At 40.5% G+C, this 15,108-nt stretch overlaps 1 protein-coding gene across 1 annotated transcript in view; it reads left to right on the top strand.

Annotated features, from left to right (window-relative positions):
• The window catches only part of CDH2 (cadherin 2), a 232,361-nt gene that overhangs the window by 174,816 nt on the left and 42,437 nt on the right, over nucleotides 1-15,108 (top strand). Inside the window, exons 6-9 of the mRNA XM_021096205.1 lie at nucleotides 79-223; nucleotides 2,823-2,995; nucleotides 11,843-11,980; nucleotides 12,641-12,826. Of these exons, the coding sequence (XP_020951864.1) occupies nucleotides 79-223; nucleotides 2,823-2,995; nucleotides 11,843-11,980; nucleotides 12,641-12,826 (642 nt within the window). The remainder of the gene's footprint in view (nucleotides 1-78; nucleotides 224-2,822; nucleotides 2,996-11,842; nucleotides 11,981-12,640; nucleotides 12,827-15,108) is intronic.

The raw sequence follows: 15,108 nt of genomic DNA, 5'->3' as shown, positions 1-15,108 counted from the left end.
GCATGGTTAGGGTGTATTTTATCTTTTTCCTTGAGACATAAATCTGTTAAATGTTTTGTTTTCTAATTACCTTTGCAGTTGAGGGCACATGCCGTGGATATTAATGGGAATCAAGTGGAAAACCCCATTGACATCGTCATCAATGTTATTGACATGAATGATAACAGACCTGAGTTCCTACACCAGGTGTGGAATGGCACGGTTCCCGAGGGATCCAAGCCTGGTAAGTTTGAAGATCACAATTTGGAGATTGCTTGAGAACGTGTAGTGTAACCCAGCACTATTGTATATATGTGCTTATATAGCAAAATAAGGAGAAATCGTGTGAGCGTTTTCTTTCATTCCTACCGCTTTTAGGGAAAAGGGGAAACTTAAGGAAAATTGGATTTCAGAGAGAAAACAGAAAAAATATCCCTCTAGGGCCCACTATAACTTTTTCCACCTTTGAAAAAATATATGCTATAGTATCTGATTCTCTTACTATAACATCTGTATGATCCTTTCTGTTCCTAAAGTGCAGATTTTATAAGTCATAGCAGCACCTAAAACAATTGGAGAGTCTTAAAACACTTGGTGCTCCTGGGGCCAGGCAGTGAGTCAAAACTAACAGCGGAGAGGGGGCTTGGTGACAACTTAGTGCTGTTTCCTGGCTACACTAGATGTTGACTTTTAGGGTGACCCTTGTCCCCTGCAGCCCTTGTATTTAAACTAATGTCATGGAAAGTGACCCAGCCTAGAAACAGCAGTTGCCAAAACGCCTCTCGCCATTGTGAAGTGATGTTTGACTAAGGTTTTAGATTCTTGTACCAAAAACCCTATAAACTTCAGTCACAGGAGAATAGCGAGGCCAGAAAGGCCTATTGAGTTGGAAAAACTCATGGACAAGAAAATCAGTTGGCATAGAGATGGCAAAAGGAAACATTTCGCCAGCTTTCCTGAGATGATTTGGTGTTTGGAGAGACAATTAATTATATTTTAATATTGTTTTTAAGAAAGCCTTGACATTTAGCTTATGTTCTATATTCCTTTCGTCATCTATAGAAGTTTGTGCATAAGCGAATTTGAAGATATAACCAGCTATGCCTTAAACTGGCACTTTTCCTGGTCCGAATACCCTTGTCTGTCTCCTCAGAAGAGCAGGGGGGGGATGGGGCAGCTGGGGTGAGACAACAGGGCCTGTGGAGGAAGTTCAACCATCTGTGGCTCCATCTTGAGTCACATTTCAGAGCGGCAGTCATGAGCATTTTAAAAATCGAGTACTGTTAAACATATCCTTAGTAAAACAAAAGGCTTCTACGTATATTCTAAAGATAAATAAACATTGTGCTTTTTTGTCTGGGGAAGTTGTCTTGGTTTTTTTAAACCCATTCACTGTCTTTTTTCATCTATTTTTTTTTTTTCCTAACTTTATTAAAAAGTGTTGTTTCACAAAAATGGCCAAGCACTTTTATGGAAATATTTATTATGCATTTGACCATAAATTCCCATTATGCATTTGACCATAAATTCCCATCAAGGCCTCCCATAAATAAATGACTCTCAATGATCAGAAGTAAAGGCATTTCGCGAGTCGATTTCTGCCGTGGTTCTCTAAGTTTGAAAACATCCTTCTAGGCACCGTTTGATAATGTCATGAGTTTTGAGTGAAACTTAAGTGCAATCCCTTAAGCACCATCTTGGTTCAAGAGTCCAAAACTTCTTTTTTGTAACCATTCATTCATTCAACAAATGTGTACAGAGCATGCGCTGTGTGCCAGGGTACTGTTCTGACCCTGGATACAGCAGGGACAAGCTCATTGTGCCCTGTTGGAGCTTAAAGTCTAGTAGAGGATAAAAATAAAAGGCAAATAAGCAAATGTGCAAGAAAGTTTTTTGGGGAAAAATAATCAAAGTCGGCCCATAAATAGGGTGTCTTATTTAGAGGGACAGGCTCTGAATTATGTGAACAAGCCTTAGTTAATTCTGGGGGCTGGGGGGAATGTACCCTGTGGAAGGAACAGCCATTGTAAAGGCACTCAGGTAGAAGTGAGTTTAGGATGCGCATGAAGAAGGTAGGCTGGAGATGGAACACTTTATAATCCAGTTCTTACAAAGATCCCAGAGAACGAACCATCTTAAACAGTAACTACTTTTCTCCCTGCCTCGAAATTACACAGCCTATCTCCTTTGAATGTATTCGATCTTCATGCTGTTGTAGACTTCCTTTCCACAAGAGCTAATAAATTGAAGTCCCAGAGTTTGTTACAGTGTTCTTTTAGTCACTTAGGAAATAATGGACCACAATGCCAAACCCCTATTCAGTGTTCCAAAATAGTCATGCCCAGAATGCTTCCTCATGACCTCAGTAAATGGAGTGTGTGTCCTTACTCACCCAGCTTTCTTTTAGACATGGGGGGGAATTATGCTCAGCATTTCTTTTTAGGTGTTCATGCATCTCACCACTAATATGGCGAGGGCATGTATCGGTGGCCATAAAATTTGTTTCCAGTGGCATTTCCATTACCTATTATTTGCATTTTCTATAAATGAGGTCTAAAGTGATGCTTTCTTTGAATCATATGGGGAATTTGTCTTCAAAGTATGTGGAAAGGTTGACTATATATACAAAAATTTTCTAACAATTTTCCTTTCAAGCATCTAAACCATGTTTTATATTTTTTGAAGTGAGTACTGTTCTTCTCAGTAGTGTTTTTCATTAAGTTTGAATGATCGTTTGTTTTGAAACAGTGAAATGCAGATTGATGGAACAGGTAAATACGCCGTCTGTTTAAAGACCCTGACGTGAAGGGTGACCATTCATTTTCCATGTATACTGTGTCTAGGAACATATGTGATGACGGTCACTGCTATTGATGCTGACGATCCAAACGCCCTCAATGGGATGTTGAGGTACAGAATCCTGTCCCAGGCTCCAAGCACCCCCTCGCCCAACATGTTTACAATCAACAATGAGACTGGTGACATTATCACAGTGGCCGCCGGACTTGATAGAGAAGTAAGCCAACCGAAATCTGTATTTGAATTTGTTTGTAATCTTAAAAGTACACAGTGTCACATAGAGTTTGTCTCCAAATAATATCTCCAGAATACTATTCTAAGGTGACTTGTCATTAAGAAACTGTTGTAAGAGTTCCCATTGTGGCACAGCCGACATGAATCCAACTAGGAGCCATGAGGTTGTGGATTCGGTCCCTGGCCTCGCTCAGTGGGTTAAGGATCCAGCGTTGCCGTGAGCTGTGGTGTAGGTCGCAGACGCGGTTCGGATCCTACGTTGCTGTGGCTCTGGCATAGGCTGGCAGCTATAGCTCTAGTTCTCCCCCTAGTCTGGGAAGCTCCATATGCTGCAGGTGAGGCCCTAAAAAGCAAAAAAAAAAAAAAAGGAAAGAAAGAAGGAAACCTGTTGTACTCTTTTCTCCAGAACTTGTAGTTGATTGAGTGATGCATGTCTGCTGGATAAATCATTGCTAGCCCATGTAATATTTAGTGTGATTATTGACTAAGTTAAGCCAGTGACCCTTTGGTAATGAATTCTTATCATTTTCTGTCTTCCGTCATATTCAAAGGTTTTGTGAGAAATTATATTAAAAATCATGCCCAAATAAAATGTACATAAATGCAGGATAATTTTTAGCATTCGTATCTCTAAGAGGCTACAAATAACGTGTGATGAATTTTCCAGGTGGCCTCTGAGGATAGCCTGGTTTAGTACAAAAGAAATGATCTCCCTCCTTTCACTTTAAGATTAACTTATTTAACAGGTTTGAACATCCAGAACATCATTCTACTGACAAGCCTTTAAAGTTAGAAATGCAGAGAAACACGCTTCTGGCTTAATATTTTGCCGCAAAGGCGTGAAATGTTGACAATATTGAAATATCATGTCCTGTCACAGTCTGAGAAGGAATACATAGTCTGAGTATTCCAGATGGGTCATCTCACTGTGATAGACCTCAGCCCACCGTGCCCTGGCACACTGCTGCGTTTTGTTCACATGATTCCTTCTGCCAGGAACGTATTGCTCAGTTTTCTGGATTTTGAACCTTCTAATTCATGTTGCCATTTAAGTCTCGCTTATATCCTTTCCTGAAGCCTTAATGAATTTTTTTACACCCTTTCTCTATTCTGTTCTGACCACTCTTAGAAATTCTCAAGGTCATCATTGACCATCAGTAATCATTGTGTGAGTGAATTATCAAAGTGCCAACTCATAGAGATCTGAGCTTGTAGATTTCTGGCTGAGCCAGCTTTTAGAGTAATGAGACCTCATAGTATGCATGTTCAAAGGAAACATTATACCTACCATAATAAATATTATTGACAAGGATTTTAAGAGTTGGTTTATATGATGCTTTATTTGCCTTGGTAAGTAGCATTCACTTGAATTGGATCGAAGGAAACATTACTATTGCAATTCATTATATACACAAGATAGTGCTAGCAACACTTTAATAAAGTAATATGAGCCAATCAAGATTACTTAATTCACAACTGAGCCAAGAGCCTTACTTAGGAGTTGGATGTATGCTTATGACAGTGTACCTATTAACTCCCAGGTGTCGCCAGTTCTTTCTCTAGGAATGTTTCGCAGCAGAGATTGTGGAAATTCAGTGTTTGCAGTAGTTCATTTTGTTCCATGATATGTGGAACATGTATGTCTTTTTACCTCTTTCATTACTGTGTGAAATACTATTTTTAAATGTCAGAAAAATAAGCATGGGTGCTATATTTTATATGTGAATATGGTATACTTTTTAATATTCTCTCCAGAGTGCCAGGTTGCTCCCATACTAAGTAGGTGTAGCTGAAACCTAATATTTCTCTTTCATGTCACACTCTCACTGTGCGATACAGAAATGGGACTTGTTTTCATACAGAAATACTCCTATCGCATTTAGCCTGGCTGTTTTATGACAAGCAAGAGGCACTGGGAATGAAAGACAGTTTTACCAAAGCCAACCAACCATGTTTAAAAATCAAAGAGACTGTGTTTAGTTTAGAGGGGAAGTCAGGCCATGTTTGTGATTATGGTTCGAGGTGGACAGAAGCAGCTGCCTGTGACCTGATAAAATGAATGTGGACATGGATTTGAACCTGGAGCATCATGGGTTAGATATAGTATGAGAAATAGCTTCTTGACAGTGAAATTATTAAACACAACAGTGAGTTACGAGGGAAAATTATGGAAAGCCTTCCTTTTCTGAAAGTCATTTAACATAGGGAAAATGTATCTATCTTGGGTGGTTTATGATAATTCTGCCTGAGGCCGGGAATAAATTACTCTGACTTCTCCAGGCCTCATGCAGGCTGGGGATGCTTTTATTTCTATTAGAATTCACAGTTTTCTCTCTGTCCAAAGTCATTTCCGTTGTCATCCGCCCAGGATGAAGGACACCGTTAAGTGATTGAACTCCTAATCATTGAAATGCTTTACTGAGCTTCCACCTGTTATTCTCCTTCCGTCTCCGGGTTTAGAAAACCCCAATTCTTCGGGTTCTCCAGACCCAAAGCTGTACCCGCCATACTCGCCAGTCTTCAATGTTTTTTTTTAAAAATTTTATTGAAGGGTAGTTCATTTATAATGTTGTGTTAATTTTCACCGAGCAAAGTGACCAGTTATACATATATAGATTCTTTTTCATATTCGAGTCTTCAGCTTTTTTAATTCTTAATTTTTTAAGATTTTCTTTATTGTTTAAGTGAAGTATAGTTGATTTATAATGTTATATTTCATTTTTAAAATACTGTATCTTTTTAAAAATTACTTGATGGATTTTATTACATTTATAGCTGTATAATGATCATCACAACCCAATATGAGTCTTTGAGTCTTCAGCTTTTTAATCTCCACCCGATTTCTTGTCGCGTGACTTGGTGGTACCCATTCCTGACATCTTCTTCTTTTTTCCAGCTTTTATGTGCTCATCTCTGGCTTTGCCTGTTATGGGCTTTTTGACCTTTGGTGTATTAACCTGACACCCCAACTCCCCCATCTGTAAATGGGGTAATAATGTTATATCTACTTCATGGGATGGTTGTAAAGATTAAGTAACATGAGGCATAAAACATTCAGCACAATGTCCAATACATATTAGCTACCGTTTTCCCCACCACCATCATAAATCCATTCTCAGCATCTAGTGGGTGGCAGCATCACTTTGACTTCTCATCATAGTTTTTCTCATGGCAGAGAATTATATTTCCTGTTCTCCAAGTGAAATTATGGTTCGCCCGTGCCCTCAGTTCCTTGTTCTATCCCACATGAGTGTTCTCCTGTTTTCTGTGCTCTTCGTCTTTCCTTCTCTGCAAGTTCTTGCCTACAAACCCCACAGGTCCCTTCATAAGCCCCAACCGAGTCTCCCCTTTGGCCAAAGGGCTCTCCACAGCCCACAGCCTCAAGTCAGAGCTCTTTAACGTGACACTCCAGACCCTCTAGGACACTCGTCCCAAAGCCTTCTTTAGCCTAAGCACCTAGGATTCCTTACATCCTGCTTGGAAGCAGGTGATGCCCTCTGCCCCTCCAACCGCCTGTCAGTCCTTGTGCAAATCTGAACTTCTCAATTCTTCTGTATCTGGTGTTTCCTTGGCCTGATGATCCTTTTCCCATCTCTCTAGAGCAGGCTCTTCCTTGCTCTTTGAAATGCAGTCCTCAGCCCCTCCGTTGGGTACTCACAGTGGTCTGTGTACTTCTAGATACACAGAGACTATGTGACATAGACATTATGTCTCGCTTCTAGCTCCTGACATCCAGTGATGTCCATGTGTGCCTCTTCTTTCACCCTGAACAGGAACCAGAGGAAATGTTCAAGTTATTAAATTTCCCCCTTCATGTCAACACCAGAATCCCCACAAGGGCAGCCCACACTCATATGCCCCTCCCACTCCTTCCAGTCTCCTGGGACTCTGGCTTTGCACCTGCTTCCCCACTCTGGATGCACTCGTGCCTGGCATCTATCCCCACTTGCTTGGAGGGCACTCACTAATACAGTACAACAAGTAGTGGTACAGACTCTGGACTCAGAGCGATGTGGATTTAAATCTTTTCTCTGCTACTTAGAGCTGAGTGTCAGTGGATGGGCTTCCTGAAGCTTTGGTTTTCTCATCTGTAAAATCAGGCCACCTGGAGTTCCCTTTGTGGCTAAGGGGGTTAAACACCCAACTAGTGTCCATGAGGATGCGGGTTCAATCCCTGGCCTCACTCAGTGGGTTAAGGATCTGGTGTTGTGAGCTGTGATGTGGGTCGCAGACATGGCTCGGATCCTGTGTTGCTGTGGCTGTGACGTAGGCCAGCAGCTGCAGTTCCAATTCGACACCTAGCCTGGGAACCTCCATATGCCACAGGTACAGCTCTAAAAAGCAAAATGAAAATGGGCCACCTGCCTTATAGGTTTATTTTGAGGCCTTATGTGCCTGGCACATAGTGCTCGATCTCAGTAAATGTTATATATGCATATGTGTTTGTGTACAATTATGTATTTATCAAGTCCCTTAGAATAATGTCAGCATACTGTAAGCCTACATAAAAAATGTTTGTCTACAAACTTCGAAGCTAGATTGTACTGTCAGCCCCATTTCATGGTTGAGGTAATTGGGACTTTGCATTTAAGAATTTGAACAGGGTCACAAACCTGCACTTCCCTCACTGGTTCCCTTCTCATGAAAGGTTATTACCCACTTGTCTATCCCCTAACTCAGTGCATCCAAAAGCAAACTCATCATCTCCCTAAATCTGTGCTTCCTAATGAATTTCCTACTTCATGCGACCAATGCCACCAGCTTCCCAAGATCGTGGCCCACTTCCCTTTACTGTGCACTGCATTCCTACCACTCATCTATTGAGTCAGCAAGTTCCTCTCAGTTGACCCCCAGAATGCATCTTGCATTCATTTCTTCATCCAGGCTCGGAGGACTGCTGCATATGCCCCTAGGAAAGGCGTTTTCCATCGCTTCTTCCTATTCTTAACTGTGGTTGTGTTGCACATTTGGTCCTGGGATCCATTAATATTTGTCTCTTTTGCCTAATGGCAGCAAAGTCATCTCTGGTTTTGTTCATCATTTTATCCAAGTAAATACTACCCATTGCCCGCCTCCAGGAGACTTTGATTAAATGAGTGCCCAATAGGTGATTGTATGTTCTCACCTCTGCATTTCCTTAAAGCACTCTAGTTCAGCATTTCAGAAGTATAATACAGGGGTCTAATGATTAATTGATACACATAGGGAAGCCTCTAGGGGAAATCAGAGGCCCCAAGTCTTTCAGATATTGTGCCATCAAGGAGAGACTGCCAGAGCACAAGTATTGTATTGTGTTTATTTTTACAGTTATATTTATGGCAAGAGAGGCTGCTTTTCCTATAACAGTACTTTTATAACAAATTGTTTTTTAAAAGGGAGTTAATGTCAAGATAAATAGTAAGTGACTCATGGTGTAGTAATAGGCCGCCAGGGCAGAACTGGGGACATGGTATATGAATCAGCTTCGTAGTTTGGGAAACAGTGAGCTAGTTTATGCTCCCTGTATATGTTTTAATGAATAAATGATAGCTAGCCAAGTAAATAAGAAGATGTTTTCTTCCCGAATCTGAAATGATTGGTAGAATGTAATGCAAGGCCAAAATTTCTGAAACATTCATCCATCCAGTTATAAATTCAGAAGCATTTATTGCATGCTTACTCTATGTTCCAGGGACACAGACATCTGCAAAGCAGTGACCCTGGGGAGGGGCGTGCGTATGTGTGTACATAGCCAGGGGGGACAGACAGATGGACTCCTAACAGCCTTGTAAACTAGAAACAGTGATAGAAGTGTGTCCTGAGGACACAAACAGCTCTTCGGAGGCTTTCAGAAGTCAGACATGAGCTGACTTCAAGCTTTGTGTTTGCCAGGCTCAGATTAAGGGGGAAGGGTATTCTGGGCCAGGGTTTCTCCACCTGGGCATTATTGACATTTTGGATAAGTCTCTGTTGTGGGGGCCTGTCTGGTGCATCATACAGAGTTCAGAAGCATCAGTGGCCTCTACCCATTAGATGTCAGTAGCACCGACCCCTTGCAACAACCAGAAATGTCTCAAGATACCGGCAAATATCCCCTAAGGGAGATTGGGTTGGGGGGGGTGAGGTAGGCAAAGTCACCCCAGTTAAGAACCACAGAGGAATATGCCCAGTGCAGTGGTGCAGGGATGTGGTATGCAATTGACGATAAATACAGACAGTTCAAGGTATGGGGTGAGTGAATGGAAGGTGAGAGCTTTGGTAAGAAGGGTGCATCACAGAGTTGGAAGGACTGACAGCCAACAGAGGGATTAAGATTTTATCCTTTCTAGACAAGAAAGGGAGGAAACGTTTTTAAGCCAAGTCCCCTTGATCAGCGCTGGGACTATGAGGAGAAGAAGTCAAATTCTTATGAAATCTAAATGTCAGTCACTCAGAACCAGATGCCCAGTGACTTAGGAAAGAAACACTAAATAGTTTGATTGTCTAAAACATAGGCTGTCACATCTTCCTTACTAAATGTAAAAGCATTTTACCAACCAGACAGTTAGAAATGGAGATTATATTATTTACCAAGTTGGTGTTTTGTTTTGTACTTTCTTACTTGATGCAACATTATACTTCAGAAATAACAATGTTATTTAGTTACTAAGAGATCTCAAGACAAGTTTGAAACAACAGGAAATTTCAAGTATTAGCTATTGATCCCAATATTCCAGCTTTGTGAAACACTGTACATATTATGCTTATATAATTCTGAAGATCATTGTAAAGGTGATATTAACAAAGGACTTAGCTCCAGACTTTATCTATGTGAGTTTCTTATCCTTAAAAATTCCTTTTTTTTTTCTTTTTTGAGCATGTTCATCTGTTTCTGCAAATAGCAGCCAAGAAAAATGGTATTTCAAAGTCATAACAAATTTTTATTTTCATGACTTTCAGCTGGGAGGCTGAACTGAATGCCTGACAAAATTCTCTCACTACCCATGAGAGCATTAAGCTGAAATGACACTCTTGACTGGGAAAGGAAATCACTGAGCAATAGTTTAGCCTGTGTAAGCATTATGATGAGGGGTTACAGGTTAAGAAAAGTTAAAATGGTTCAACCCACACTATTCTTTTGTTTGTTTGTTTGTTTGTTTGTTTTTTCAATCAAAAAAGTATATTAGGCGTTCCCCATGTAGTTCGGTGGGTTAAGAATCCAACCGCAGCAGCTCAGGTCACTACAGAGGCAGGGGTTCGATCCCCAGCCCAGTGCAGTGCATTAAAAGATCCAGCATTCCGTTAGCTGTGACTTGAATTGAACCCCTGGTCCAGGAGCTTCCATAGGCCACTGGTGCAGCCATTTGAAAAAAAAGGAAAAAAAAAAAAGTAGGATGCTTTTCTTTTAAAAAGACAAAGGAAAAGAAACGGAAATAAATAACTGCTAGAGATTGGCATCTGGGTGGACAGAGACTAAAAATTGAATGTGTGAGGCTTGACTTTCCCTCCTACTCCTTTCTTTGTCTTCCTCTTCCCACTAACAACTAAAGCAAAAGCTACAATTTGTGTCTGTTTTCTCTAAGCTCCAAAAACCCCTCAAGAGTGGCCGTTCATAATGTTGGCTATATTTAGAATTAGAGAAAATTACTCACTGCAGTGACTGTTTATTTTTTGTAGGATGACGTGAGTTTTGTTGTTGAGGATGTTTTAACATTTTTCAATGATCTCTATTTTTTTTTTTTATCAGTGCCAATATCCACAGAGAATTCAGAGGATCTTAGCTATTCGTTTTGTTTAGGTTTTTCTAATATAAAACTTTGTTAGTTAGACTCAGGATTTTCTCTTAGAAACGCTAGAGCTGAATTTGGCTCCCCTTTGAAAAATTCAATCTGGAATTTGAAAGCATTGATGCCTCTTTGATATAACAGTCTATCTGAAAGTGCATCCAGGAGTTCCCATCGAATCTGGGAATCTGGTTAACTAATCTGAGGTTTTGGGTTTGATCCCTGGCCTTGCTCAGTGGGTTAAGGATCTGGCGTTGCCATGGGGCTGTGGTGTAGGCCGGGGGCTACAGCTCCGATTCGACCCCTAGCCTGGGAACCTCCATATGCCACGGGAGCGGCCCTAGAAAAGGCAAAAAGACAAAAAAAAAAAAAAAGTGCATCCATAGCCACGATAGGTCTGTGGACATGATGGGTATTATGCCTAAATAGCAGTCTGTTGAGTATGCAGCTATTAAATAACTGCTGTGTTCCAAAATGAAGGATATAAACAGAAGCCCTTTAATTTGGTTTTGACTTCATTTAACAATGTCTATCTCCTATATAATTGTGAATAGTGTACATTAACGGAAATTACGAGACTGTATTGTATCAATCTTGGTATAATCGAAAGTACAAGAAAGAATATATAAAAGGAAAGCATATGTATTTTATGAATTCTATATGCCTTCTTCTCCCTCTCAAGCTTCTTTATTGTTTTTAGCATCCCAAACTGGGTAGAAATTAACATATGAGAAAGTAAATAGAAACCACATGACTTGGATGCTGGATGACAATGTCGTGAAGTTCAGAAGGCAAAGAAAGGGTGAAACTAGATGGAAGCTTCGGCTTAGCAGTGAATTTCACACATCTGCCACATCTTCCCTTTCTGCCAGTAGAGGTGACAACGTAGAGTTAAATCTCTCCAGACAAGGACCAGACCTGTGCTTCCACAAGTTAAAGTAAACTCCCCTTGGGAAATTTCGAGCAATGTTAATCAGGGTGAATGAAGCTGTGCTTTTTGTGTCTATGAAAGAGCCATTTACAGAACAACTGTTACGTCTTCCTGAGGAATTAGTTTCATTTAAGTTGTTACCTTTATGTCTTTGCAGAAAGTGCAGCAGTATACGTTAATAATTCAAGCCACAGATATGGAAGGCAATCCCACGTATGGCCTTTCCAACACAGCCACGGCTGTCATCACGGTGACAGATGTCAATGACAATCCTCCAGAGTTTACTGCCATGACAGTAAGTCCAGACTGTCACTCACGGAACTTGAGGCCCGTGGTCCATTACTGAGAAGTTTTATCATGAATCATAAATGCCTTAAATAGAGCTGGAACTTGCTTCACCTCACTGTCCAATGATTATCGACTCCAGCGTTTTCTGTCACTTACCCCAGGGTTTTAAATAAGGCTCCAGAGTAATTTGTTTTTTTTCTGTCCTCTCCAAGTCCACTGATAAAGTTGTTCAAACATGCTGCCTGGAAGAAATGCCCTCAAAAACCTTTGTGCTGGTGGAACAAAACATTTATAAATAGCTTCAGGTCCTCAAGCCACATGACGGATTTATGCCACTTCGTCAGCATATAATGATGATCTCTTGAGTAAAATGATTTCCTTCAGAGTAGTCCTCTGTGAATCACCCAGATACTCTCCAAAGAAGGCTAATTTTAATATTAATGAAACTCTAACATAATTTGGAAAAAAAAACTGACGGTCGACAAAAGTTACATTATTTTTAAAGTCCAACATAAATGCTGTGATTACCTGCATTACTAATCTCCTTGTTTAGTATGGATAGTAAAGATTTAATGGGGCAGTAAACTCAGGGCCGTGTGGTCATCAAGACATGCTGTCCTTCAGGGTCCCCGTTGCTCCTCTGACTCAGCTTCGTCTTTTCTTGTAGTTCTACGGCGAGGTCCCTGAAAACAGGGTGGATGTCATAGTAGCTAATCTGACAGTGACAGATAAGGACCAGCCCCATACACCGGCCTGGAACGCGGTCTACAGAATCAGCGGTGGGGATCCCACTGGCCGGTTTGCCATTCAGACCGACCCCAACAGCAACGACGGCTTAGTCACCGTAGTAAAAGTAAGTGTGATAATCTGAGAGCTGATGAGCTGATGGGCTGATGGGCTGACAGTCACTCTGCAGGGACTGGCATATGCCCCCTACCCCGTAGTTTGTTGTTGAATCATATGATGTTTGATCTTTTCCTTTTTTTAAAAAAAAGTTTTATTGAAGTCTGCTCACAAGGTTTTGATCATTTCTGCTATACAAAAAAGTGATTGAGTCATGCATATACACATATCCATTCTCTTTCAGATTCTTTTCCCCTATAGATGATCACAGAATATTGGGTGGAGTGCTCTGTGCTTACAAAGAGGATGTTTTTCTTTCAAATGTCTCTAAATCTGGAAGTTGATATATTTGGAAGAGTCATCCTTGTTATTTTTTCAGTTATGCTGACGCTGAGGCCAACATAGAGATCCTCACTTTATCCCTAGAATATGATTGTTTTTCAATCAGTGTGGACAGTTTTAACAATCCGAAGACAGGACAGCCCTCTGTAGTGTTTACTGTCATCGGAGTGGATGTGCCAGCGATATGTCACATTGTGGAGTTTTGATGGCCAGTGGGTAGCTGTTCGGAAGGATAATCCCCACCCACTATTCTTATGTCTACAGGTTGCTGTTAGAGTATTGGCTCAGGGAACAAACCAGAAAACATCACAGAAGTGAAATGGGATGAATGCAGGCAAGCAGAAGGCCTATGCTTTTAAGAGGTTTTGGATTTACTCTGCTGTTTTTAAATGCTATTTTCAAGACTTTAAGAAATTGGTTCTTCTAAGATCTTTATTGTCAATAAATAAATAAATAAATAAAAGCAAAACTGAGGACTGGAAGTAAAAGGAATGTCAAGTGTCCCAAAGGGACAGTGCTAGTGGAAAAGCTCTTTAAAGTGAACGTCTAGGGAGTTCTCGTCGTGGCTCAGCTGGTTATGAACCTGACTAGTATCCATGAAGATGTGGGTTCAGTCCTTGGCCTCTATCAGTGGGTTAAGGATCCGGCATTGCTGTGAGCTGTGGTGTAGGTCACAGACTCTGTTTGATCTGGCGTTGCTGTGGCTATGAAGTAGGCCGGCAGCTGCAGTTCTGATTCAACCCCTGGCCCAGGAACTTCCATATGCTGCAGGTGCAGCGCTTTAAAAAAAAAAAAAAAAAAAAAAAAAAGGCAAAAATTTTAAAACATAAAGTGGACATTTCTTCTCTTGAGCCACCCAGTGAAAAGATTTGCTTCCTTGCCTCCCATCCCAACACTCTTGATTTGTAAGTGAACCCAAATGTTGGCCTTAGAGAGAAAGGTGCAATGAGGTGTCACTTGCCAAGAATTTTATTTGTGTGTTAGTAGAATGGGAATTTACCCCATGAGGCAGGGGTTGGAAATTCTCGGAACACGGCATAATGATCAAGAGCATGACTGTCTGTATTTGAATCCTAGCTCTGCCCTTTGTAGTGGTATCAACCTGACAGATTTTTTACAGGTTTCTCATGCAGAAAGTGAGGAGATGACTGGTACCCAAGCCCTCACGTTGGACTTAATAAATAAGCTTAATACACATTAAAGGTCTTAGCACTTAGCATAAATAAATGCTGTCAGGGATGTTTCATGTGGCTAATGCACTCATGCAAAAGAATTCTGTCTTATTTCCTGGCTACTTTGCTGTCTTGTTTAAAATAATTCAGAAAGGGAAGTTAAACTGGGGATTTTAAGAGAGAGAGAGAGGAAAAAAAAAAACTATGGAGAGGTAAGGAGGCAGTTGTTGAGGAAACTGGTGTGGTCTGTGCTGATATGGTGGCTTTCTCATTAGCTTCTGCGATTGGTCGTTCTTAGACTCCCCAGGATGCCCTCGGAATGCTTCTGGCTCTTTTTTTTCACATTATTATACACAATCACGATTCTAGAGCCTCTGCTACAAGAGGATCAGGGGATTTAAAAGGAAAAGTCCAGACTGGTCACTTGACTCTAGGTAAATTTTCTATCAACAGTGGGATTCAGTGAAACATTGGAAATTTATATTTACAGGACGGGTGATTTATGCATTTCCTTTATCCAGAGAGATGTTCTTAGATTTGGAAGTTTCACAGACTGGTAAAATACCCAAAATTATTTTGGAAAAAAAAAAGCCGGAGTTTTAATCTGCTACCTAAGGAAAAAACAAAAAGTCCTTCCACCTATCAAACATGATTATTTTTTGAAGTGTATATATGTGTGTATTCTAAAACAATTGCTTCAAATTACGAATGATACTTTTAAGTAGAGTAAGTTTAGCTTTATAAAAAAAAAAATCACATTTTCTAGTTTTTGATTGTA

The sequence above is a fragment of the Sus scrofa genome, chromosome 6 (genome assembly GCF_000003025.6).
Source record: "Sus scrofa isolate TJ Tabasco breed Duroc chromosome 6, Sscrofa11.1, whole genome shotgun sequence".
Lineage (NCBI taxonomy): Eukaryota > Metazoa > Chordata > Mammalia > Artiodactyla > Suidae > Sus > Sus scrofa.
This window is presented reverse-complemented; position numbering and strand designations above follow the sequence as displayed.